Consider the following 25,000-nt stretch of genomic DNA (forward strand, 5'->3'; position numbering starts at 1 on the left):
ACATAATATTTCAAAGCTCTAACTACATCCAAAGAATGCAATGATTTCTCCTTAGAATTCTTAGGATTAGGACATAATGAAGGAACCACAATTTCTCTACTAATGTTGTTAGAATTCACAACCTTAGGTAAAAATTTAAAAGAAGTTCGCAATACCGCCTTATCCTGATGAAAAATCAGAAAAGGAGACTCACAAGAAAGAGCAGATAATTCAGAAACTCTTCTGGCAGAAGAGATGGCCAAAAGAAACAAAACTTTCCAAGAAAGTAATTTAATGTCCAATGAATGCATAGGTTCAAATGGAGGAGCTTGAAGAGCCCCCAGAACCAAATTCAAACTCCAAGGAGGAGAAATTGACTTAATGACAGGTTTTATACGAACCAAAGCTTGTACAAAACAATGAATATCAGGAAGATTAGCAATCTTTCTGTGAAAAAGAACAGAAAGAGCAGAGATTTGTCCTTTCAAGGAACTTGCAGACAAACCTTTATCCAAACCATCCTGAAGAAACTGTAAAATGCTCGGAATTCTAAAAGAATGCCAGGAAAAATGATGAGAAAGACACCAAGAAATATAAGTCTTCCAGACTCTATAATATATCTCCCTAGATACGGATTTATGAGCCTGTAACATAGTATTAATCACAGAGTCAGAGAAACCTCTTTGACTAAGAATCAAGCGTTCAATCTCCATGCCTTTAAATTTAAGGATTTGAGATCCTGATGGAAAAAAGGACCTTGCGACAGAAGGTCTGGTCTTAACGGAAGTCCACGGTTGGCAAGAGGCCATCCGGATAAGATCCGCATACCAAAACCTGTGAGGCCATGCTGGAGCCACCAGCAGAACAAACGAGCATTCCTTCAGAATCTTGGAGATTACTCTTGGAAGAAGAACTAGAGGCGGAAAGATATAGGCAGGATGATACTTCCAAGGAAGTGACAATGCATCCACTGCTTCCGCTTGAGGATCCCTGGATCTGGACAGATACCTGGGAAGTTTCTTGTTTAGATGAGAGGCCATCAAATCTATTTCTGGAAGTCCCCACATTTGAACAATCTGAAGAAATTCCTCTGGGTGAAGAGACCATTCGCCCGGATGTAACGTTTGGCGACTGAGATAATCCGCTTCCCAATTGTCTATACCTGGGATATGAACCGCAGAAACTAGACAGGAGCTGGATTCCGCCCAAACCAGAATTCAAGATACTTCTTTCATAGCCAGAGGACTGTGAGTCCCTCCTTGATGATTGATGTATGCCACAGTTGTGACATTGTCTGTCTGAAAACAAATGAACGATTCTCTCTTTAGAAGAGGCCATGACTGAAGAGCTCTGAAAATTGCACCGAGTTCCAAAATATTGATCGGTAATCTCACCTCCTGAGATTCCCAAACCCCTTGTGCTGTCAGAGACCCCCACACAGCTCCCCAACCTGTAAGACTGGCATCTGTTGAAATTACAGTCCAGGTCGGAAGAACAAAAGAAGCCCCCTGAACTAAACGATGGTGATCTGTCCACCATGACAGAGTGTCGTAAATCGGTTTTAAAGATATTAATTGAGATATCTTTGTGTAATCCCTGCACCATTGGTTCAGCATACAGAGCTGAAGAGGTCACATGTGAAAACGAGCAAAGGGGATCGCGTCCGATGCAGCAGTCATAAGACCTAGAATTTCCATGCATAAGGCTACCGAAGGGAATGATTGTGACTGAAGGTTTCGACAAGCTGATATCAATTTTAGACGTCTCTTGTCTGTCAAAGACAAAGTCATGGACATTGAATCTATCTGGAAACCTAAAAAGGTTACCCTTGTCTGAGGAATCAATGAACTTTTTGGTAAATTGATCCTCCAACCATGATCTTGAAGAAACAACACAAGTCGATTCGTATGAGATTCTGCTAAAATGTGAAGACTGAGCAAGTACCAAGATATCGTCCAAATAAGGAAATACCACAATACCCTGTTCTCTGATTACAGACAGAAGGGCACGAGAACCTTTGTAAAAATTCTTGGAGCTGTTGCTAGGCCAAACGGTAGAGCCACAAACTGGTAATGCTTGTCTAGGAAAGAGAATCTCAGAAACTGATAGTGATCTGGATGAATCGGAATATGCAGATATGCATCCTGTAAATCTATTGTAGACATATAATGCCCTTGCTGAACAAAAGGCAGGATAGTCCTTACAGTTACCATTTTGAATGTTGGTATCCTTACATAACGATTCAATATTTTTAGATCCAGAACTGGTCTGAAGGAATTCTCCTTCTTTGGTACAATGAAGAGATTTGAATAAAACCCCAGCCCCTGTTCCAGAACTGGAACTGGCATAATTACTCCAGCCAACTCTAGATCTGAAACACATTTCAGAAATGCTTGAGCCTTCGCTGGGTTTACTGGGACACGGGAAAGAAAAAATCTCTTTGCAGAAGGCCTTATCTTGAAGCCAATTCTGTACCCTTCTGAAACAATGTTCTGAATCCAAAGATTGTGAACGGAATTGATCCAAATTTCTTTGAAAAAACGTAATCTGCCCCCTACCAGCTGAGCTGGAATGAGGGCCGCACCTTCATGTGGACTTAGGAGCTGGCTTAGGTTTTCTAAAAGGCTTGGATTTATTCCAGACTGGAGATGGTTTCCAAACTGATACTGCTCCTGAGGATGAAGGATCAGGCTTTTGTTCCTTGTTGTGACGAAAGGAACGAAAACGATTATTAGACCTAAATTTACCTTTAGATTTTTTATCCTGTGGTAAAAAAGTTCCTTTCCCTCCAGTAACAGTTGAGATAATAGAATCCAACTGAGAACCAAATAGTTTATTACCCTGGAAAGAAAGGGAAAGCAGAGTAGACTTGGAAGACATATCAGCATTCCAAGTTTTAAGCCATAAAGCTCTTCTAGCTAAAATAGCTAGAGACATATACCTGACATCAACTCTAATGATATCAAAAATGGCATCACAAATAAAATTATTAGCATGTTGAAGAAGATTAATAATGCTATGAGAATTATGATCTGTTACTTGTTGCGCTAAAGCTTCTAACCAAAAAGTTGAAGCTGCAGCAACATCCGCTAAAGATATAGCAGGTCTAAGAAGATTACCTTAACACAAGTAAGCTTTTCTTAGAAAGGATTCAATTTTCCTATCTAAAGGATCCTTAAAGGAAGTACCATCTGCCGTAAGAATAGTAGTACGCTTAGCAAGAGTAGAGACAGCCCCATCAACCTTAGGGATTTTGTCCCAAAACTCTAATCTGTCAGATGGCACAGGATATAATTGCTTAAAACGTTTAGAAGGAGTAAATGAATTACCCAAATTATTCAATTCCCTGGAAATTACTTCAGAAATAGCATCAGGGACAGGAAAAACTTCTGGAATAACTACAGGAGATTTAAAAACCTTATCTAAACGTTTAGATTTAGTATCAAGAGGACTAGAATCCTCTATTTCTAATGCAATTAGGACTTTAAGTAAAGAACGAATAAATTCCATTTTAAATAAATATGAAGATTTATCAGCATCAACCTCTGAGACAGAATCCTCTGAACCAGAAGAACCATTATCAGAATTATGATGTTCATTTAAAAATTCATCTGAAAAAAATGAGAAGTTTTAAAAGACTTTTTAAGTTTACTAGAAGGAGGAATAACAGACATAGCCTTCTTAATGGATTTAGAAACAAAATCTCTTATGTTATCAGGAACACTCTGAGTATTAGATGTTGACGGAACAGCAACAGGTAATGTAACAGTACTAAAGGAAATATTATCTGCATTAACAAGTTTGTCATGACAAACAGCACAAACAACAGCTGGAGGAACAGATACCATAAGTTTACAGCAGATACACTTAGCTTTGGTAGCTCCAGCACCAGGCAGCGATTTTCCAGAAGTATCTTCTGACTCAGTTTCAACGTGGGACATCTTGCAATATGTAATAGAAAAAACAACATATAAAGCAAAATTGATCAAATTCCTTAAATGACAGTTTCAGGAATGGGAAAAAATGCCAGTGAACAAGCTTCTAGCAACCAGAAGCAATAAATAATGAGACTTAAATAATGTGGAGACAATAATGACTCCCATATTTTTTATTTTAATTTTTTTTAGCGCCAAAAAAGACGCCCACATTATTTGGCGCCTAAATGCTTTTGGCGCCAAAAATGACGCCACATCCGGAACGCCGACACTTTTGGCGCAAAAGAACGTAAAAAATGACGCAACTTCCGGCGACACGTATGACGCCGGAAACAGAAATTTTTTTTGCGCCAAAAAAGTCCGCGCCAAGAATGACGCAATAAAATGAAGCATTTTCAGCCCCCGCTAGCCTAACAGCCCACAGGGAAAAAGTCAGAGCCTAACAGCCCGCATATCAACGTAGAATCTAGCACAAACATACTTCACCACCTCCATAGGAGGCAAAGTTTGTAAAAACTGATTTGTGGGTGTGGTGAGGGGTGTATTTATAGGCATTTTGAGGTTTGGGAAACTTTGCCCCTCCTGGTAGGAATGTATATCCCATACGTCACTAGCTCATGGACTCTTGCTAATTACATGAAAGAAATGGCAGTTTTCTGTGAAGTAAAAAAATATGAGACAAAGATAAAAAAAATCAGAACTTTTTCCACCTTTAATGTGACCTATAAACTATGCAACTCAATTGAAAAACAAACTGAAGTTCCAGCTGAAGAAAAACAGAACCAAAGCATGATGCTACCACCACCATGCTTCACTGTGGGTATGGTGTTCTTTTGGTGATATGCATTGTTTTTGCGCCAAACATATCTTTTGGAATTATTGCCAAAAAGTTCAACCTTGGTTTCATCAGACCATAACACCTTTTCTCACATGCTTTTGGGAGACTTCAGATGTGTTTTTGCTAAATTTAGCTGGGCTTGGACGTTTTTCTTCGTAAGAAAAGGCTTCCGTTTTGCCGTCTACCCCAAAGCCCAAACATATTAAGAATACAGGAGATTGTTGTAACATGTACTATACAGCCAGTACTTGCCAGATATTCCTGCAGCTCCTTAAATGTTGCTGTAGGCCTCTTGGTAGCCTCCCAGACCAGTTTTCTTCTCATCAATTTTGGAGGGACATTCAGTTCTTGGTAATGTCATTGTTGTGCCATATGTTCTCCACTTGATGATGACTGTCTTCACTGTGTTCCATGGTATATCTAATGCCTTGGAAATTATGTTGTACCCTTCTCCTGACTGATACCTTTTAACAATGAGATCCCTCTGATGCTTTGGAAGCTCTCTGCGGACCATGGCTTTTGTGTAGGACGCAACTAAGAAAATGTTAGGAAAGACCTACTAGAACAGCTGAACTTTATTGAGAGGCACTTTAAATTATGGCAGGTGTGTAACGACTCTTATTTAACATGGTTTTGAATGTGATTGCTTAATTCTGAACACAGCTACATCCCCAGTTATAAGAGGGTGTGCACACTTCTGTAACCACATTATTTTAGTTTTTTTTGTTTACTTCCCTCCACCTTAAAGATTTCAGTTTGTTTTTCAATTGAGTTGTGTAGTTTATAGGTCACATTAAAAGGTGGAAAAAGTTCTGAAATGATTTATCTTTGTCTAATATTTTTAGATCACAGAAAGCTGGCATTTTAACAGGGGTGTGTAGACTTTTTATATATATATATATATATATATATATATATATATATATATATATATATATATATATATATATATATATATATATATATATATATATATATATATATATATATATATATATATATATATATATATACATACATACATACATAAATAAATCCAAGTAGATCAGCACTCACCAGCACCTCCAACCACTGTGTGCTCTGCCAAGAACAAAATAGATCGGTATGCTGAACAGGACTCGGCAAAGATCCCAACTGAAGATCCCAACTGTCCAACAGATAAGCAGGCACAGTAATATGTTGTGTGTGTGTGTATTACTATTCATAAGACCATAGCCTCTGTGGGGGTGGGAAACGTTATACGTTTGACACAATAAAGGTGTTTGGAACAATCTGTGGTGCCTGCTTATGTGTTGGACAGTTGGGATCTTTGCGAGTCCTGTTCAACATACCGATCTATCTATCCATCCTCAAATATTTCTATCTGCTAATGTAAGATTTTTGCTTCACAGACAGTGAGCGTTTCAGACACATAATTTCCCAAACCTGCTCTACTGGTTTCAAAGTAAAACTAAACCACTTTAAAAATGCAGATAAAATGCCTGTGGTATAAATGGGGGTTTTGTTAAACTCTAGTGTAAATAAAAGCAAATAACTTGTATGGGTCATATAAGAAAGAGCGACTGTTAGGGTTAATTTTAAAGCAAAAACCAGACTGACAAGGAACCAAATATTACATTTCAGTTTTAAACAGGATTATAGATGTGAACCTAAATAAGCTGATGAACAAAATGACTTCATATACAACCTAACTTAATTGCGAGTTCAAAAGTTACAGTTTTAATGAAAATTATTCAACCCCCATTACAAATCAGCTTTATTGTCAAAATGTACAGACTTTCAGCTGTTTGCAATGAACAAATCAAACAAAAGCAATTGAAGCATTCATTGTGTTGAGCTATTTCAATTCGTTTCCCCAAATTCATCTGAAAATGCAACTTTTAATGAATTCTGCAGTCTCACAATTATTTAACCCCATCATGGCAAGCATCTTTAGTACTTTTGCTGTTATGACCTGCTGCAAACGAGATGCATAGGCAGACATCAGCTTCTGTCAGCGTTCAAGGAATCTTAGCCCATTCCTCATGAGCAATGGCCTCCAGTCAGGGCCGGCGCTTGTGTAAGGCAGTAAGGGGGGCGCCGAGAGTGGTGCCAACTGCCGAGGTGGATGAAGATCAATTGATCACCTGCAGAGTGCCGACTGCCGCCCTGAGCACATTGACGCTATGGAGGAAAGGCTGGAACTTTAACCTTTAATGACTTATATGTAGTATGTTATAACTTAGTTATCATCAAAATAATCATATTTGTATTTATTAATTTTATTTTCGCTGCGGCCCATTCGCCCCGCCCCCTTCTACAGACCTGAAATCACATTGGTTAATGGCTGGCTTACTTAGATGATGATGATCATCATGGGCTGGCCGGCTATACTATAGCCTATGGGACTGTGTGTGCCTTGTGTGACAGACAGTCAGTGGAGGCGGAGCTCATCACTTGCGCATCCTGGCTGGCCTGCTTAAAGGATTACTTTCTGTTATAATTTTTAAGCTAAACAACTAACATATTAAAGTTAATAAACATTAATTAAAACCTACTGACCTATACTTTCTCCAAAACAAAGTTTCATAACGTTCTAAAAGTTATATCTTTTATTCGCCGATGATGTCACGTTATCCTGCCCACTATTTTCAGCACTGCTTGTTCAAAATACTTAAACCAATAACTTTGTGTTTAAAGCGCCATTTTGAAACCTAGGTATTGTAAACGGATTGGTACAGAGCAAAGGATACCCACAGAGTGGGTTTGGAAAACAATTAAATTTGCAGACAAGATTTCTGATATACGGTAGACATATGTTAATGAAATGCTATTGATAAAAAGCGTATTTGGGGTAGTTAGTTAGTAACAGGCATAGAAAATATTTACTTACAGTGGCCCTTTAAGAGCCTAACTGAACTGAGCTGACTCACTTAGAGGGAATTAGGGAAAAGTCGTGCCTTGCTCCACGTGAATCATGACTGAGACACACTGCAGCAGCAGCACGTGGAGACGGCCAAACCGTGCAGACGACTCATGTGAACTGTCAAGTGAGGTAGCAGGTAGGAACTAGGAATGGTGGCCGCACCGGCGGGGGTCTCTGAGGACCGCCTGGGTGGCTGGCAGGCAGAACAGGGCAGAATGCAATGCACCAGTCAGAGCTGGTGGGTCACGTGGGTGGACTGAGTCTGTCTTGGTGTCGGTGAGGGTGACATATTTATTTAACAACAGACACTCACAGTTCAAGAATCAGTGAGGGCGGGCCGGTGGCTGAGGTGGGCCGTGAAGGACAGGTTAGCCTGGTAGGTGACAAGTACTGTGTACACAATATAACTGTTTGTGAGTCTGGACTTGACTCTGACACAGCCAGAAAGTCAGGCTCCAGCAGAGGCACTGGCAGCCGGTGAGACTGAGACAACTGAGTTACTGGTGGGAGTGGGTCACTGGGTGGTGAGATTGAATGTGATGTGATGAATGAATGTGCTTTGATAATTGATGCATACATGATCCATTAAACCAACTATGTCACAGAATGTGATTTATTTTATACATGCTGTGTGTGTCATGCTGACATTACTGTATGTTTTTTATATTTATTTTAGCTTAGCAAAACATTTATTTTTATTTTTTATCATTAAGGAATTAACAAAATTTAATCATGGATGGTATTAAGGATGGTAAAAATATAGCTACAGAAACTCTGTGAATATAGGAAATAAGGCAACGAATAACCCCAAAAGAACCCATATTTGAATTATATATGCAATCATTCATTTATATTTGTTGTGGGATTTGAATTTGATTTATTTTATACATGCTGTCAATGCATGCTGACATTACTGTATATATTTTTTTAAATGTATGATCACAACAATGTGAGTGACTGGTGGGGTGCTGGTGATTGGTGAAGAATGATGTCACTTTAACCTCTCTGAGTCTGAAGTTAGACAGTCATTTATAATAAAATATTGTGGGATTTGATTTATTTTATACATGGTGTTGCCTGTCATGCTGATGACATTACTGCATGGTTTTTTAAATGTACAATTCACAAATATGTTTTTTTTTTAGATAAAATAAAAATAAAAGTTAGCTTAATGGAGCGCAAATAAAATGTACTTGGTATGGGGGTGGTCTGGAGGAGGGCAGGGAGGTTGGTGGTATTATCAGGGTTTTTTATGGTGTCATGGTGGCGATTGGGTGCGGGGGGGGGGGGGGGCGTCAAAATGCACCTTCGCCTGTGTAGACAAAAATCCTTGCACCGGCCCTGCCTCCAGTTCAGTAATATTCTTGAGTTTGCATGCTGCAACCGCCTTCTTCAAATCCCACCAGAGATTTTCTATGGGGTTCAAGTCAGGTGACTGGGATGGCCACTGTAGAATATTCCAGGACAAATTCTGCAACCAAGCCTTGGTGGAATTTGAGATATGCTTGGGATCATTGTCCTGTTGAAAGGTCCAATGATGCCCAAGCTTCAGCTTCCTTACAGACTGTATGACTTTCTCCTAGGATTTCCTGATACTTCAATGAATCCATCTTGCCATCCACACGCTGCAGGTTTCCAGTGCCAGAGGATGCAAAGCAGCCCTAGGGCATCACTGAGCTGCCACCATGCTTATCTGTAGGCAGAGTGTTCTTTTCATCATATGCTTCCTTCTTTCTACAGACATACTGCTGATCCATCTGGCTGAAATGTTCCAGTTTTGTTTCATCGCTCCACAGAACAGAATCCTAAAACTTCTGTGGCTTATTTATAGGATTTTGAGCATATTGGAGCCAACTTTTCTTGTGCTTTTGGGTCACTAGTGGTGTACATCTTGGAGCTACGGCATGGAAACCTTCTGCATTTAGTACAAGCCTTACTGTGCAAACTGAAACCTCAGTGCCTGTTGCCACCAAGTCTTGCTGCAGGTCTTTTGCAGTCACTCAAGAGTTTTTCTCAACCTGCCTTCTCAGAAATCTGGTTGCAGCCGTTAATAGATTCCTTTTTCTGCCCCGTCCAGTTAGTGTAACCACTCATCCTTTAACTTTGAACTTGCAAACTATGCTTCCAACTGTGTCTCTAGGAACATTCAGTGCCTTCGCAATCTTTTTGTATCCTGTTCCTTGTTTGTGAAGGGCAATGATCTCAACTTTTTGGGCCATTCTTTTGACTTAGCCATATTTCTAACATGCAGTCAAACATGACACTCAAACCCTTAGCCAGTTCAGGTATTTCATGCGTTCTAGCTCAAGCACACCTGGTGCAACTAATGAAGCCCTTGATTAGTTGCATCAGGTGTGTTTGAGACAACACCTGTTTTGCATATTTGTGCTGTTGTGAAGGATTCTATTAAGTGGGTTGAATAATTTGGAGACTGCAGAATTCATTAAAAACAAAAATGTATGCTTACCTGATAAATGTATTTCTTCGAGATGTGGTGAGTCCACGGGTTCATCTTAATTACTGTTGGGAATACCACTTCTCGCCAGCAGGAGGAGGAAAAGAGCACCACAGTAAAAACTTGTGAATAACTTCCCTACCCATAAACCCCAGACATTTGACGAGAGTAAATGGAGAAAGGAAAGTAACACAAGGTACGGAGGGGACTGAGGTTTAATCAAAAACCTATAACAATTACCCAAAAAACAAAGGTTGGGTTCGTGGATTCACCACATCTCAAAGAAATAAATTTATCAGTTAAGCATAAATGTTGTTTTCTTCTAAAGATGTGGTGAGTCCACGGGTTCATCTTAATTACTGTTGGGAACCAAAACCCAAGCTAGAGTACACAGATGAATAGAGAGGGATAGAAAAACCAGCATGCCTAAACAGAAGGCACCACCACTTGAAGGACCTTTCTCCCAAAATTTGCCTCAGCCAAGGCAAAAGGTATTAAATCTGTAAAATTTAGAAAAGGTATGTAAAGACGACCAAGTTGCAGCCTTTCAAATCTGCTCCATAGAAGCTTCATTTTTGAAAGCCAAAGAAGAGGCTATGGCTCTACTGGAATGAGCCTTAATCCTCTCTGGTGGTCGTCTACCAGAGGACTCCTATGCCATGCGAATCACACTCCTCAACAAAAGAGCTAGAGTAGAGGCAGACGCCCTCTGGCCTCTATACTTTCCAGAAAAAAAAAAAAAAGCAGAAGACTTCTGAAAGTCTTTAGGTCGCTTCCAAGTAAAACTTAAGAGCATGAGCCACATCCAAATTAAGCAGCAAACGCTCCATATCCAAAGAAGGCTTCAGACACAGTGAAGGAACAACAATTTCCTGATTAATATTCTTAGTGGACACAACTTTGGGAAGGAATCCCAACTTGGTACAAAGAACAGCCGTATCCGCATGGAAAATTAGATGAGGAGAATCAAACTGTGAAGCAGATAGTTCAGATACTCTTCGAGCAGAATAAATAGCCAACAAGAACAAAAAAAAAACTTTCCAAGACAAAAGCTTAATGTCAAGAGAAAGCATCGGCTCAAACGGACACCGTTGTAAAACCTTAAGAATAAGATTAAGGCTCCAAGGAGGAGCAATCACCTTAAACACCGGCCTAATTCTGACCAAGACCTGACAAAAAGACTGAACATCCGGCACATCTGCTAAACGTTTGTGCAAAAGAACTGCTGAGGCTGAAATTTGACCCTTCAGGATACTAACAGACAAACCTTTCTCCAGACCCTCTTGTAGAAAAGATAATATTCTTGGAATCCTAACCTTACTCCAAGAATATCCTTTAGCTTCACACCAAAAAAGTTATTTCCTCCATATCTTATGATAAATCTTCCTAGTAACCGGCTTATGAGCCTGGATCAGAGTCTCAATCACCGACTCCGAAAAACCCCTCTTAGATAGAATCAAGCATTCAATCTACAAGCAGTCAGCTTCAGAGAAACAAGATTTGGATAAAGAAAGGGTCCCTGAAGAAGGAGGTCCTTCCTCAGGGGAAGCCTCCACGGAGGTAGAGACGACATCTCCATTAGATCTGCATACCATATTCTCCGAGGCCAATCTGGAGCAATAAAAAAAATCACTGATGCCCATTCCCGTCTCATGCGAGCAATCACCCGAGGTAGGAGAGTAAACGGAGGAAACAGATAGGCCATCTGGAAGTCCCACGGAACTACCAAGGTGTCTATCAGAAAGGCCTGAGGATCCCTTGACCTGGAACCGTACTTTGGAAGCTTTGCATTTTGGCGGGACGCCATGAGATCCAACTCCGGCATCCCCCATCTGGATACCAGCTTGGAGAACACTTCCGGATGGCCTTCCCAATCCCCCTGATGGAAAATCTGCTCAGAAAATCCGCTTTCCAGTTGACTATTCCCGGAATGTGGATGGCTGACAGACAACAGTGGCCCTCCGCCCACTGAATGATCCAAGACACCTCCCTCATAGCTAGGGAACTTCGCGTTCCCCCCCTGATGGTTGATGTACGCTACCGACGTTGTCTGATTGGAACCTGATTAACTGGTGTGAGGCCAACTGAGGCCAGGCTAACAGCGCATTGTACCTCAAGGCTCTGTCCTAGGTCCTCTACTCTTCTCTATTTACACTTCTTCACTGGGTAAACTTAATAGCTATGGCTTCAGCTATCATCTCTATGCTGATGATACCCAGATCTACCTTTCCACCCCTGCACTCTCTTCTTCTGTCAATTCTCACATCAGCGACTGCTTATCTGGCATTTCCTCCTGGATGGCCTCTAACCACCTTAGAATAAACATGTCCAAGACCGAACTACTTCTAATTCCCCCCCTCTAACTCTACTCCAGTTTCTAATTTTTCTATTACTGTTGGTGGCACCACTATCTCCCCATCACCCCCAAGTCCGCTGCCTCGAAGTCACGCTTGACTCAAATCTGTCCTTCATTCCCCACATCCAATTGCTCTCTTCATCCTGCCGCAACCACCTATGCAATATCTCCAAAATTCGTCCGTTTCTAAGTGCTGAAACTACTAAACAGCTAATCCACTCCCTGGTAATTTCCCGACTTGACTACTGAAACAACTTACTAACTGGCCTCCCTCTCTCCCCTCCAATCCATCCTAAATGCATCTGCCAGGCTAATCCACCTCTCTTGACGCTCTGTTTCTGCTGCACCTCTCTGTGAGTCCCTTCACTGGCTCCCCATTCACAACAGAGTTAAATTCATAATTCTCACCCTGACCTACAAAGCCCTCACCAATGCTGCCCCACTCTACCTGTCCTCACTTATCAACTAATATACTCCTGCCCGCCCCCTAAGATCCAACAATGACCTGCTTCTTGCGTCCTCTACCCATCACCTCCTCTCATGCTAGACTACAGGACTTCTCTCGTGCAGCACCAACCCTCTGGAACGCACTTCTTCGTGCTGTCAGACTTGCCCCTAACCTCTCCTCCTTTAAACGTTCTCTAAAGACCTTTCTGTTCAGGGAAGCTTATCACCCGACTTATTAACAAACTAACTTCACTTAACTAACAGTTGCCCTCTATCTTCTCACTAATATCATTCTCACCTTTGCAGTCCCCACCTCCTGTTTCCCCTACTCCTACCCATCTAGATTGTAAGTTCCCACGGGAATAGGGCCCTCAATTCCCCCTGTATTTGTCTGTAAATTTTTGTCTTATCGTATTGTTTCTCCATTGTACTGTTATCCTTGTACCCATGGGCAACGCTGCAGAATCTGTTGGCGTAATAATAATAATAAATAATAATAAATAATAAATAAATAATAATAAATAAATAATAATAAATAATAATAATTTTGCTCTTAACCCTAGGATTTTGATTGGCAATTTGGACTCCTCCCGAGTCCAAAAACCCCGAACTTTGAGGGACTTTCATGCTCCCCAGCCCACTAGGCTGGCGTCTGTAGTCACTATCCCCCAAGATGGTCTTCGAAAGCAAAAGCCCTGGGACAGGTGATCCTGAGATAGCCACCAACAAAGGGAATCCCTTGTCTTCTGATCCAAAACTAGCTTTGGAGAAAGATCTAGATAATCTCCATTCCACTGGTTGAGCATGCACAACTGCAAGGCTCTTAGATGAAAACGAGCAAATGGCACGATGTCCATGGCTGCCACCATTAGTCCAATTAACTCCATACACTGAGCAACTAAAGGACGGGTTGTCTCCTGAAGGATTCGACAAGACGATAGAAGTTTGACTGTTATGGTCTCCGTAAGGAATGTCTTCATCAGGACAGAGTCCAATAGTCCCTAGGAACACTACTCTTGTCGTTGGAACCAGAGAACTCTTTTCCACATTTACCTTCCATGAGACCGGAGGAAGGACAGTAACATCTCCGTGTGAGATGCTGCCTTTGGAAAGGAAGGAGCCTGAATTAGAATATTGTCCAGATAGGGGGCCACTGCTATCCCCCTGGACCGGACCACTGCTAGAAGAGCCCCCTAGGACCTTCGAGAATATTCTGGGAGATGTGGCCAGGCTGAATGGCAAAGCCACAAACTGAAAGTGACGATCCAAAAATGCAAACTTCAGAAACTCGTGATGATCCCTGTGGATGGGAACATGTAAGTAAGCGTCCTTTAGGTCTATGGTCGTCATATACTGACCCTCTTGGATCAAAGGAAGAATAGTCTGAATGGTCTCCATCTTGAACGACGGAACTTTGAGGAATTTGTTGAGACTTTTTAAGTCTAGAATCGGGCGCAACGTTCCCTCTTTTTTTGGGAACCATGAACCGATTTAAGTAAAATCCTAGACCCTGTTCCAACTTTGGAACCGGAACAATCACCCCCAGAGTCGAGAGGTCTTCGACACACTTCAAGAACGCCTCTCTCTTTATTTGGTCTGCAGATAATCTGGAAAGATGAAACCTGCCCCTGGGGGGACAACCCTTGAATTCTAACCTGTAGCCCTGAGAAACTATTTCCACCACCCTTGGGTCTGGCATGTCTCTTAACCAGACCTGAGCGAACTGAGAAAGTCTGCCCCTAACTAGATCCAGGCCTGGATCGCTTCATGCAGGCTTAGAGTCGGTCGCGGGCTTCTTGGCCAGCTTACCCTTACCCCAGGATTGGTTCGGTTTCCAGGCTGGCTTGTTGGTTATTATCCTGTTTAGACGAGGATGAGGAAGACTTTCCTCTAAAGTTGCGAAAAGAACGAAAATTACTCAGACGTCCCTTCGGTTTGCTCCTCTTATCCTGGGGCAGAAAAGACCCTTTTCCGCTTGTAACATCAGAAATGATTTCCGCCAAAACTGGTCCGAATAATGTGTTCCCCTTGTAAGGAAGAGCCATAAGTTTAGCCTTAGATGAAAGGTCAGCTGACCAAGACTTAAACCATAAAGCCTGTCTGGCCAAAACAGCAAAAACAGAAGCCTTAGCTCCCAGTCTAAGGACCTGAAGGACTGCACCAGCAATATAGGAATTGGCAAACCTGAGAGCTCTGATTCTGTCCTGAATCTTGTCGAGAGGAGTTTCCTCCTGTAGAGAATCTGTTAGAGCCTCAAACCAGTATGAGGCAGCACTAGTCACCGTAGCAATACATACCACAGGTTGCCATTGGAGACCAAGATGTGCATAGATTTTTTTAAGATAAGCCTCCATCTTTTTATCCATCGGATCCTTGAAGGCACAACTGTCCTCAATAGGGATAGTAGTCCTCTTGGAGGATAGGTGAGAATTGGCGCTTATATCAACCCTAATGCCAAGTATAGAAGGGTCTCTCTCTAAGAACCCTGAGGAGGATAGTAGAATAATGTAAGCGGAAATACTGGCGCTGAAAGCAGGGTAGTACACAAATACAATATACGGGTAACCTAAAAGGGTCTACCTTAGCAGAAATATAATCGTTATAAAAGTCAATAAATGGTAATAGCCTAATATATATCTTAGAAAATATATTTAATAGTGTAAAATTACAATACAATCAAGATTATAAAATCAGTGTTAATAAAATCAGTACATATATACTAAAAAGTAATTAATGGGGCCCTTTAAATTAGTTTGAAAAAACATACAGAAAGGGGAAAGATTAACCACAAAAATATATATATATATATATATATATATATATATATATATATATATATATATATATATATATATATATATATATATATATATATATATATATATACATATACTATGATTGAGGATAGAAGAAAACTATACTCAAATAAATATAAGTATAAAGAGGGCAGAGATATTCAAACAGTATAAATAAAAACAAATAGCAATACAAACAGACTTAATAACTGGACGTCCAGCGTAAAAACCAGGGGTTAAAACAGTAATAATCTAGGGTTTAAAACAGTATTAACCTGAAAGTGCACTATAGTGATGCTATTAGTATGATCATCTAGTCACGAGTGTTTATGTTCACTATAGTGCACTTTCAGGTTAATACTGTTTTAAACCCTAGATTATTACTGTTTTAACCCCTGGTTTTTACGCTGGACGTCCAGTTATTAAGTCTGTTTGTATTGCTATTTGTTTTTATTTATACTGTTTGAATATCTCTGCCCTCTTTATACTTATATTTATTTGAGTATAGTTTTCTTCTATCCTCAATCATAGTATATATTTATATATATAGATTTGTGGTTAATCTTTCCCCTTTCTGTATGTTTTTTCAAACTAATTTAAAGGGCCCCATTAATTACTTTTTAGTATATATGTACTGATTTTATTAACACTGATTTTATAATCTTGATTGTATTGTAATTTTACACTATTAAATATATTTTCTAAGATATATATTAGGCTATTACCATTTATTGACTTTTATAACGATTATATTTCTGCTAAGGTAGACCCTTTTAGGTTACCCGTATATTGTATTTGTGTACTACCCTGCTTTCAGCGCCAGTATTTCCGCTTACATTATAGTAGTCCTCTTGGCCAGAGTGGAAGTGGCACCCTCTACCTTGGGAACCGAAGACCAATATTCTGTATTGGAGGAATCTACTGGAAACATTTTCTTAAACACCGGAGACAGTGTAAAAAACACTCCTGGTTTCTCCCCTTCTAGGAGCTATGATATCCTTAGCCCTATCTGGGACCGGGAAAACCTCTGAAGAGGAAGGAACATCAAAAAGAACGATTACGTTTGCTGGATTTCTTAGACGTAACTACAGTCTGAGTATCAGAATCGTCCAAAGTAGCAAGAACCTCCTTTAATAGCACCTGGAGGTGTTCTAGCTTAAACCTGAAGGAAGATCCTTCACTATCGGAGAAAGGCATTACACTGTCTGAACCTGAAATCTCACCCTCTGAGTGAGAATCCTCCTCATCCTCTGATCTAAAAGGAATCTGAGGGTCAGCGTTGGAAACAGATACCCTAGTCTCTGAAATCTTAGATTTCCTCTTGCGCTTCCCTGAAAACCTGGGAAACTCGGCCAAAGCTGCAGATATCGCAGAGGATACCTGTGCAGCAATCTCTGCCTTTAAAAAGGCTCCACTGGGAGTTAAAGAGGAACCGCAGGACAGTGTTAGCTGCCATAGAAGCTTGGGATGAAATAGGTAAAGGACCTGACATTACCTGGACAACATCCTCCTGAGAGACATAAGGCTCAACAAAAAACAAAACAAAAAAAAAAAAAAAAAAAACACACCACACACTTTACCCTGCAATGTCTGTTTAACACAGGAAGAACAGAACTGCATTGGAGCTGCAATTTGTGCGTCTAAACACAAACAGGGATTGAAAAGGGTGGGTTCCATATCAGACATAACTGATAATTATCCTCTATTCAATCCTCTAGCGTTGATGTCAAAAGTAAGTCTTTAATAAAACCTCCCTCCGCACCTCAATATACCGAGGTGCCCTTACCACCACCTGAAACAGATCAACCCTGCAGCGTATTCACTTGTGCTCAAGTGCTCTTCTCTACTTAACAAAGACGCGAAAACACTCCCGTGGTCTAGACAAGGTGGGTGTGGTTAAAAAAAATGTCTGCAATCTGAAAATAAACAAACAGTTTAAACTAACAAACAGTGCAGCCTAAAAACACACGAAAATGAGCCCTGAGACCTCTAAAGTCTTACAAGTCTCTGCCCAACCTGTGCATGCGAGCATGTCTTTATAGCAACAGCACCCATCCCATGAGTGAGCTATCCGTCCCTTACATAAAATCAACAGGAACTCTTAAGTGCCCCTCTTCCACAGGAAGGAACCGCACTTATCTGCTTTGCTGTCTGACATGACCATAGCTCCTAATATGAGAGGACACATTCTCCTCACAGCGAATAGGACAACATAGATAGCCAAGTAACCAACTTCGATATCTGAAACCAGGGCAGCATAGGTAAATGGAGCAAGCACCACTTTGCAAGTTCTCCACCTCTTTAAAACCACCACAGCTCGACTGCAAAGACTAACGTGGGCTAGGTTATACCCTGCAGCTTGATTGAAGTCTCAATCTTCTTTAAAAAATATATATAATTCAATAGCACTAAAAATTCACCTCCTCCATGCACATAGAGGCAAAGAGAATGACTGGGGTTTAAGGGTAGGGAAGTGATACTTCAAAGTTTTTACTGTGGTGCTCTTTGCCGCCTCCTGCTGGCGAGGAGTGGTATTTCCAACAGCAATTAAGATGAACCCGTAGACTCACCACATCTTTAGAAGAATGTTGCATTTTCAGTTGAATTTGGGGAAACCACTTTAAGCATTTGTTGTGGTGAGCTATTTTAATTGCTTTTGTTTGATTTGTTCATTGCAAACAGCTGAAAGTCTGTAAAATTTTGACAACAAACCTGATTTGCAATGGGTTTAGAATAATTAACATATCGACATACTGAATACAAGGTAATAAAATAGGCATCTCACCAAGGAATTGTGCAGGATTGCCCATACTGCTCCTCAGCAAGTCTCTGTAGCTTTAAAATACGTTCAGCTTGCAGTTGGAATAGTGTTTTGTGAGAGGGGAGCCCAACATCATACATCCCCTTGGGATATGACACACCCAGACGGGTTCCTTGTCCTCCAGCTAAAAGAAGGACGGCCACTTTACCATGTGCTATCTGCATCATACCTGAAAACAGATAAGGTTATTAGCAATAGTATAGTAAAGAAATATTTTACACTGTTTGGATGATATGTATTACAGAAAAAAATAATCCCATTTTTTTTCTTCAGTATGAGTTTTGGCCACAGTAGTTAGTAAGCTCTGTATGCCATGCCAGTGGAAATCAGATGTAATCCCTAGGTAAATGCAACCTTAGAGCTCATTTAATTTGAGGGTAACCTCCATAGCAGGTGCTTTGAATGTTCTACATCAGAATTTTGAATCCCTTGCAAGAAGAGCAGGGAAGTAAAATGTGCAAAAGTGAATGAGAGAAAGAGTAAGACATGCATTGCACTCCACTCTGGTATTTAAGGCTTGGCATGAGGGTGCAACCAGGGGCAATATCAACCAGAAGCCACAAAACATAGATAGATTTCTATAAATCTACACACACCTGTTCAACCGTAATAGGCAGGTATGAAAAAGTTTATTTGTATCAATTAAAGGACCACTAAATATTGTATATAATAAGACAATGTAATAACATCTACTCAATTTCAAATAAGCATTCGATTTTTTTTCTGGCAAATTAATTTTTCTCATATTTTCCGGCCCCCTGTATTATGTGACAGACATCAGCTAATCACAGACTAGTAGATGTTTACCCTGTGAGCTTGTGCACATGCTCAGTAGGAGCTTGTTCCCCAGAAAGTGTGTATATAAAATAAAAAACTGTGCAAAATTTGCTAATAGAAGTAAATTGGAAAGTGTCTTTAAACTGCATGTTCTTCCTGAATCATAAAAGTTTATTTTGACTTGAGTGTCCCTTTAACAAAATGCAAGGTTCGTTAACAGAAGAAAAATCTAAATCAAATCAATATTTGGTTTGACCACCGTTTGCCTTCAAAACCGCATCAATTCTTCTAGTTACAGGTGCACTAAGTCAGGTATTTTGTAGACATCTAGTCAGGTGCACAATTTAAAAAAAAAAAAAAAAAAAAAAAAAAAAAAGAAAGAATGATCAGCAATTTAAAATGCCATAAAACATTTTGAATTATGTGCATATTATAGAAGGGTCAATTAAGGCAAAACAGTGTGTGTGTGGGGGGGGGGGGGGGGAGTGTAAAAAACATAACTTATGTAAGAACTTACCTGATAAATTAATTTCTTTCATATTGGCAAGAGTCCACGAGCTAGTGACGTATGGGAAATACAATCCTACCAGGAGGGGTAAAGTTTACCAAACCTCAAAATGCCTATAAATACACCCCTCACCACACCCACAATTCAGTTTAACTAATAGCCAAGTAGTGGGGTGATAGAAAAAGGAGTAGAAAGAATCAAAAAGGAACTGGAAATATAATTGTGCTTTATACAAAAAAACATAACCACCATAAAAAGGGTGGGTCTCATGGACTCTTGCCAATATGAAAGAAATTAATTTATCAGTCCATGAGCTAGTGACGTATGGGATAGTAATACCCAAGATGTGGAACTCCACAGAAGAGTCACTAGAGAGGGAGGGATATAAATAGAAAAAGCCATTTTCCACTGAAAAAATTAAATCCACATCCAAAAAATATAAGTTTCTCATAATTGAAAAGAAAAAAAAAACTTAACATAAGCAGAGGAATCAAACGGAAACAGCTGCCTGCAGATCTTTTTTTTACCAAAAACTGCTTCCGAAGAGGTAAATGCATCAAAAACAGTAGAATTTAGTAAATGTATGCAAAGAGGACCAAGTTGCTGCTTTGCAAATCTGATCAACTGAAGCTTCATTCTCAAAAGCCCACAAAGTAGAGACTGATCTAATAGAATGAGCTGTGATTCTCTGAGGCGGGGCCTGACCCGACTGCAAATAAGCCTGATTAATCAAAAGCTTTAACCAAGATGCCAAGGAAATGGCAGAAGTTTTCTGACCTTTCCGAGAACCAGAAAAGACAACAAATAGACTAAGTCTTCCTGAAATCTTTAGTAGCTTCAACATAATATTTCAAAGCTCTTACAACATCCAGAGAATGTAAGGATCTCTCCAAATAATTCTTAGGATTAGGACACAGAGAGGGAACAACAATTTCCCTATTAATGTTGTTAGAATTCACAACCTTAGGTAGAAATTTAAATGAAGTCCGCAAAACTGCCTTATCCTGAAGGAAAATCAGAAAAGGAGACTCACAAGAAAGAGCAGATAATTCGGAAACTCTTCTAGCAGAAGAGATGGCCAAAAGGAACAACACTTTCCAAGAAAGTAGTTTAAAAGAATACATAGGCTCAAAAGTGTCAGGGTTTTTACCAGTTTTGTTTGCCATGTGCTGCTGGCAGCCATTTTACTCACCTCTCTTACAGACTATGGTGCATTGTGGGGGATGCTGCTCATTTCCTGCACTTCCTTTTATGGCCAGACTGGTGTGCATCATCCATGTGAGACAGGATGCAGTCTCAGAATTGTGATATCATCACTTATTATTTAAAGGGCCTCTGTTCAGAATGCTTTTCCTTTGTGTTGTCTCAGACCTGTTTGTGAGAGCTCCTGTCTATTACCTGGCTATCCGACGTCCCTCCTGGTTCCTGATCCCTGGCTTGTACCCGACTCTGCTGTTTTCCTTGTTCCTGATTCCGGCTTGTCTGACTACTCGCTTTGGCTCCTGACTCAGCTCGTCTGACTACCAGCTCTGGTTTTTGATTCCTGGCTTGTTATTTGACTTATGGACTTTTTATTATTTTTTGCTATTAATAAAGGTGTGATTATTTTTGCACTTCTCATCTCAGGTCTGATTCCTGGCACCCTGACAAAAAGGAGGAGCCTGTAAGGCCTTCAAAACCAAATTAAGACTCCAAGGAGGAGAGATTGATTTAATGACAGGCTTGATACGGACCAAGCCTGTACAAAACAGTGACTATCAGGAAGTTTAGCAATCTTTCTGTGAAATAAAACAGAAAGAGCAGAGATTTGTCCCTTCAAGGAACTTGCAGACAAACCCTTATCCCAAACCATCCTGAAGAAACTGTAAAATTCTAGGAATTCTAAAAGAATGCCAGGAGACATTATGAGAAGACCACCATGAAATATGTCTTCCAAACTCTATAATAAATCTTCCTAGAAACAGATTTACGAGCCTGTAACATAGTATCATTTACGGAGTCAGAGAAACCTCTATGACTAAGCGTTCAATCTCCATACCTTCAAATTTAATGATTTGAGATCCTGATGGAAAAACTGCCCTTGAGACAGAAGGTCTGGTCTTAAAGGAAGTGGCCAAGGTTGGCAACTGGACATCCGGACAAGATCCGCCTACCAGAACCTGTGAGGCCATGCTGGTGCTACCAGAAAAACAAACAAATGTTCCATGATGATCTTGGAGATCACTCTTGGAAGAAGAACTAGAGGCGGGAAGATATAAGCAGGTTGATAAAACCAAGGAACTGCTAACGCATCCACTGACTCCGCCTGAGGATCTCTGGACCTGGACAGGTACCAGGGAAGTTTTTTTAGATGTGAAGCCATCAAATCTATTTCTGGAAGACCCCACATCTGTAAAAACACATCTGGATGGAGTGACCACTCCCCCGGATGTAAAGTCTGACGGCTGAGATAATCCGCTTCCCAATTGTCTACACCTGGGATATACCTCAGAAATTAGACAGGAGCTGGATTCCACCCAAGAAAGTATCCAAGATACTTCTTTCATAGCTAGGGGACTGTGAGTCCCACCCTGATTGAAATATGCCACAGTTGTGATATTGTCTGTCTGAAAACAAATGAATGGTTCTCTCTTCAACAGAGGTCAAACCTGAAGAGCCCTGAAAATAGCACAGAGTTCTAAAATATTGATTGGTAGCTTCGCCTCTTGAGATTTCCAAACCCCTTGTGCTGTCAGAGATCCCCAGACAGCTCCCCAACCTGAAAGTCTTGCATCTGTTGTGATTACAGTCCAGGTTGGACAAACAAAAGAGGCCCCTTGAACTATACAATGGTGATCTAACCATCAAGTCAGAGAGAGTCAAACATAGGGATTTAAGGATATTAATTTTGATATCTTTGTATAATCCCTGCACCATTGATTCAGCATACAAAGCTGGAGAAGTCTCATATGAAAAACGAGCAAAGGGGATCGCGTCCGATGCTGCAGTCATGAGACCTAAAACTTGCATGCACATAGCTACTGAAGGGAATGATTTAGACTAAAGGTTCTGACAAGCTTAAACCTATAGACACTGAATCTATCTGGAAACCTAAAAAGGTGACCCTTGTCTGAGGAATCAAGTAACTTTTTAGTACATTGATCCTCCAACCATGTCTTTGAAAAAACACCACTAGTTGATTTGTGTGAGATTCGGCAGAATGTAAAGACTGAGCTAGAGCCAAGATATCGTCCAAATAAGGAAACACCGCAATACCCTGTTCTCCGATTACAGAGAGTAGGGCACCGAGAACCTTCTAAAAAAAATTATTGGAGCTGTCACTAGGCCAAATGGAAGAGTGACAAATTGGTAATGCTTGTCTAGAAAAGAGAATCTCAAACAAATAGTGGTCTGGATGAATTGGAATATGAAGATATGCATCCTGCAAGTCTAATCGTGGACATATAATGACCTTGCTGAACAAAAAGGCAGAATAGTCCTTAGTCACCATTTTGAAAGTTGGCACTCTTACAAAACGGTTCAAAATTTTCAGATCCAGAACTGGCCTGAATGAATTTTCTTACTTTGGGACAATTAATAGATTTGAATAAAACCCCAGACCCTGTTCCTGAAAAACGGAACTGGTATGATTACCCCTGAAAGTTCTAGATCTGAAACACTTCCAGCAAATCCAGTGAATGCTCAGGCTTTTCTGGACGCGTGAGAGAAAAAAAAAAAAAAAATCCTTCTCACAGGAGGTCTTACTCTGAATCCTATTCAATACCCTTGAGAGACAATACTCTGAATCCATTGATTTGGACAGAACCTGCCCAAATGTTTTGGAAAAAAATTAATCTGTTCCCCACCAGCTGAGCTGGAATGAGGGCCGCACCTTCATGCAGACTTGGGGGCTGACTTTGGTTTCTTAAACGGCTTGGATTTATTCAAACTTGAAGAAGGTTTCCAATTGGAAACCGATTCTTTGGGGGAAGGATTGGCTTTCTGTTCTTTATTCTGTGGAAAAGAACGAAAACGATTAGCAGCTTTAGATTTACCCTTTGATCTTTTATCCTGAGGTAAAAAATAAATTAAAAAAAAACTCCCTTCCCCCCAGTGACAGTTGAAATAATCGAATCCAACTGAGAACCAAATACATTGTTACCTTCAAAAGAAAGATATAGTAATCTAGACTTAGATACCATGTCAGCATTCCAATATTTAAACCACAAAGCTCTTCTAGCTAAAGACATAGATCTAACATCAATGTTGACGATATCAAAAAATGGTATCACAGATAAAATGATTAGCATGTTGAAGCAAGCGAACAATGCTAAACAAATCAGGATGTCTGTTGCGCTAAGCTTTCCAACCAAAAAGTTGATGTAGCTGCAACATCAGCCAAAGAAATGGCAGGCCTGAGAACATAGCCAGAATATAAATAAGCTTTCTTTAGATAAGATTCTAGTTTCCTATCTAAAGGATCCTTAAAGGAAGTACTATCTTCCATAGGGATAGTAGTATGTTTGGCAAGAGCAGAAATAGCCCCATCAACTTTGGGGATTTTTTTCCCAAAACTCTTATCCAACTGTTGGCAAAGGATACAACTTTTTAAACTTAGAAGGAATAAAATAAGTACCAGGCCTATTCCATTCCTTTGAAATCATATCAGAAATAGCATCAGGAACTGGAAAAACCTCTGGAGTAACCACAGGAGGTTTATAAACAGAATTTAAACATTTACTAGTTTTATTATCAAGAGGACTAGTTTCATCAATATCCAAAGTAATCAACACCTCTTAACAAGGAACAAATATACTCCATCTTAAAGAGTATATATAACATATATAACACATTATATATATATATATATATATATATAACATATATATATATATATATATAATATATATATATATATAATATATATATATATATATACACATACATACATACACATACGTCAGGTCAGTATATGGCCGGGTTATAATACAATATATTTAATAATTATTCTTTAAACAAACCCCCAATAAAATGCATATACAAAACAATAAAATTAATGTAAATTCCTAAATTCTTTATATTAGTTAAATTTATAAACACATTGAATTATATTTCTAGAAAACCAGATATGAATAAAAACATACAAGTTTAAACTGTTACAATATTCTTTACAAAGCAAACCAAATATATCTTTAGAATTAAACT

General features: G+C 39.8%; 1 protein-coding gene across 3 annotated transcripts in view; it reads right to left on the reverse strand.

The window, feature by feature from the left end:
• UAP1 (UDP-N-acetylglucosamine pyrophosphorylase 1) overlaps positions 1 to 25,000 on the reverse strand; it is a 231,064-nt gene that overhangs the window by 188,122 nt on the left and 17,942 nt on the right. For all 3 annotated transcript variants that reach the window (XM_053696349.1, XM_053696348.1, XM_053696350.1), the window contains exon 2: positions 18,496 to 18,700. In XM_053696349.1, the coding sequence (XP_053552324.1) occupies positions 18,496 to 18,700 (205 nt within the window). The remainder of the gene's footprint in view (positions 1 to 18,495; positions 18,701 to 25,000) is intronic.

This window comes from Bombina bombina, unplaced genomic scaffold (assembly GCF_027579735.1).
Source record: "Bombina bombina isolate aBomBom1 unplaced genomic scaffold, aBomBom1.pri scaffold_452, whole genome shotgun sequence".
Classification (NCBI taxonomy): Eukaryota; Metazoa; Chordata; class Amphibia; order Anura; family Bombinatoridae; genus Bombina; species Bombina bombina.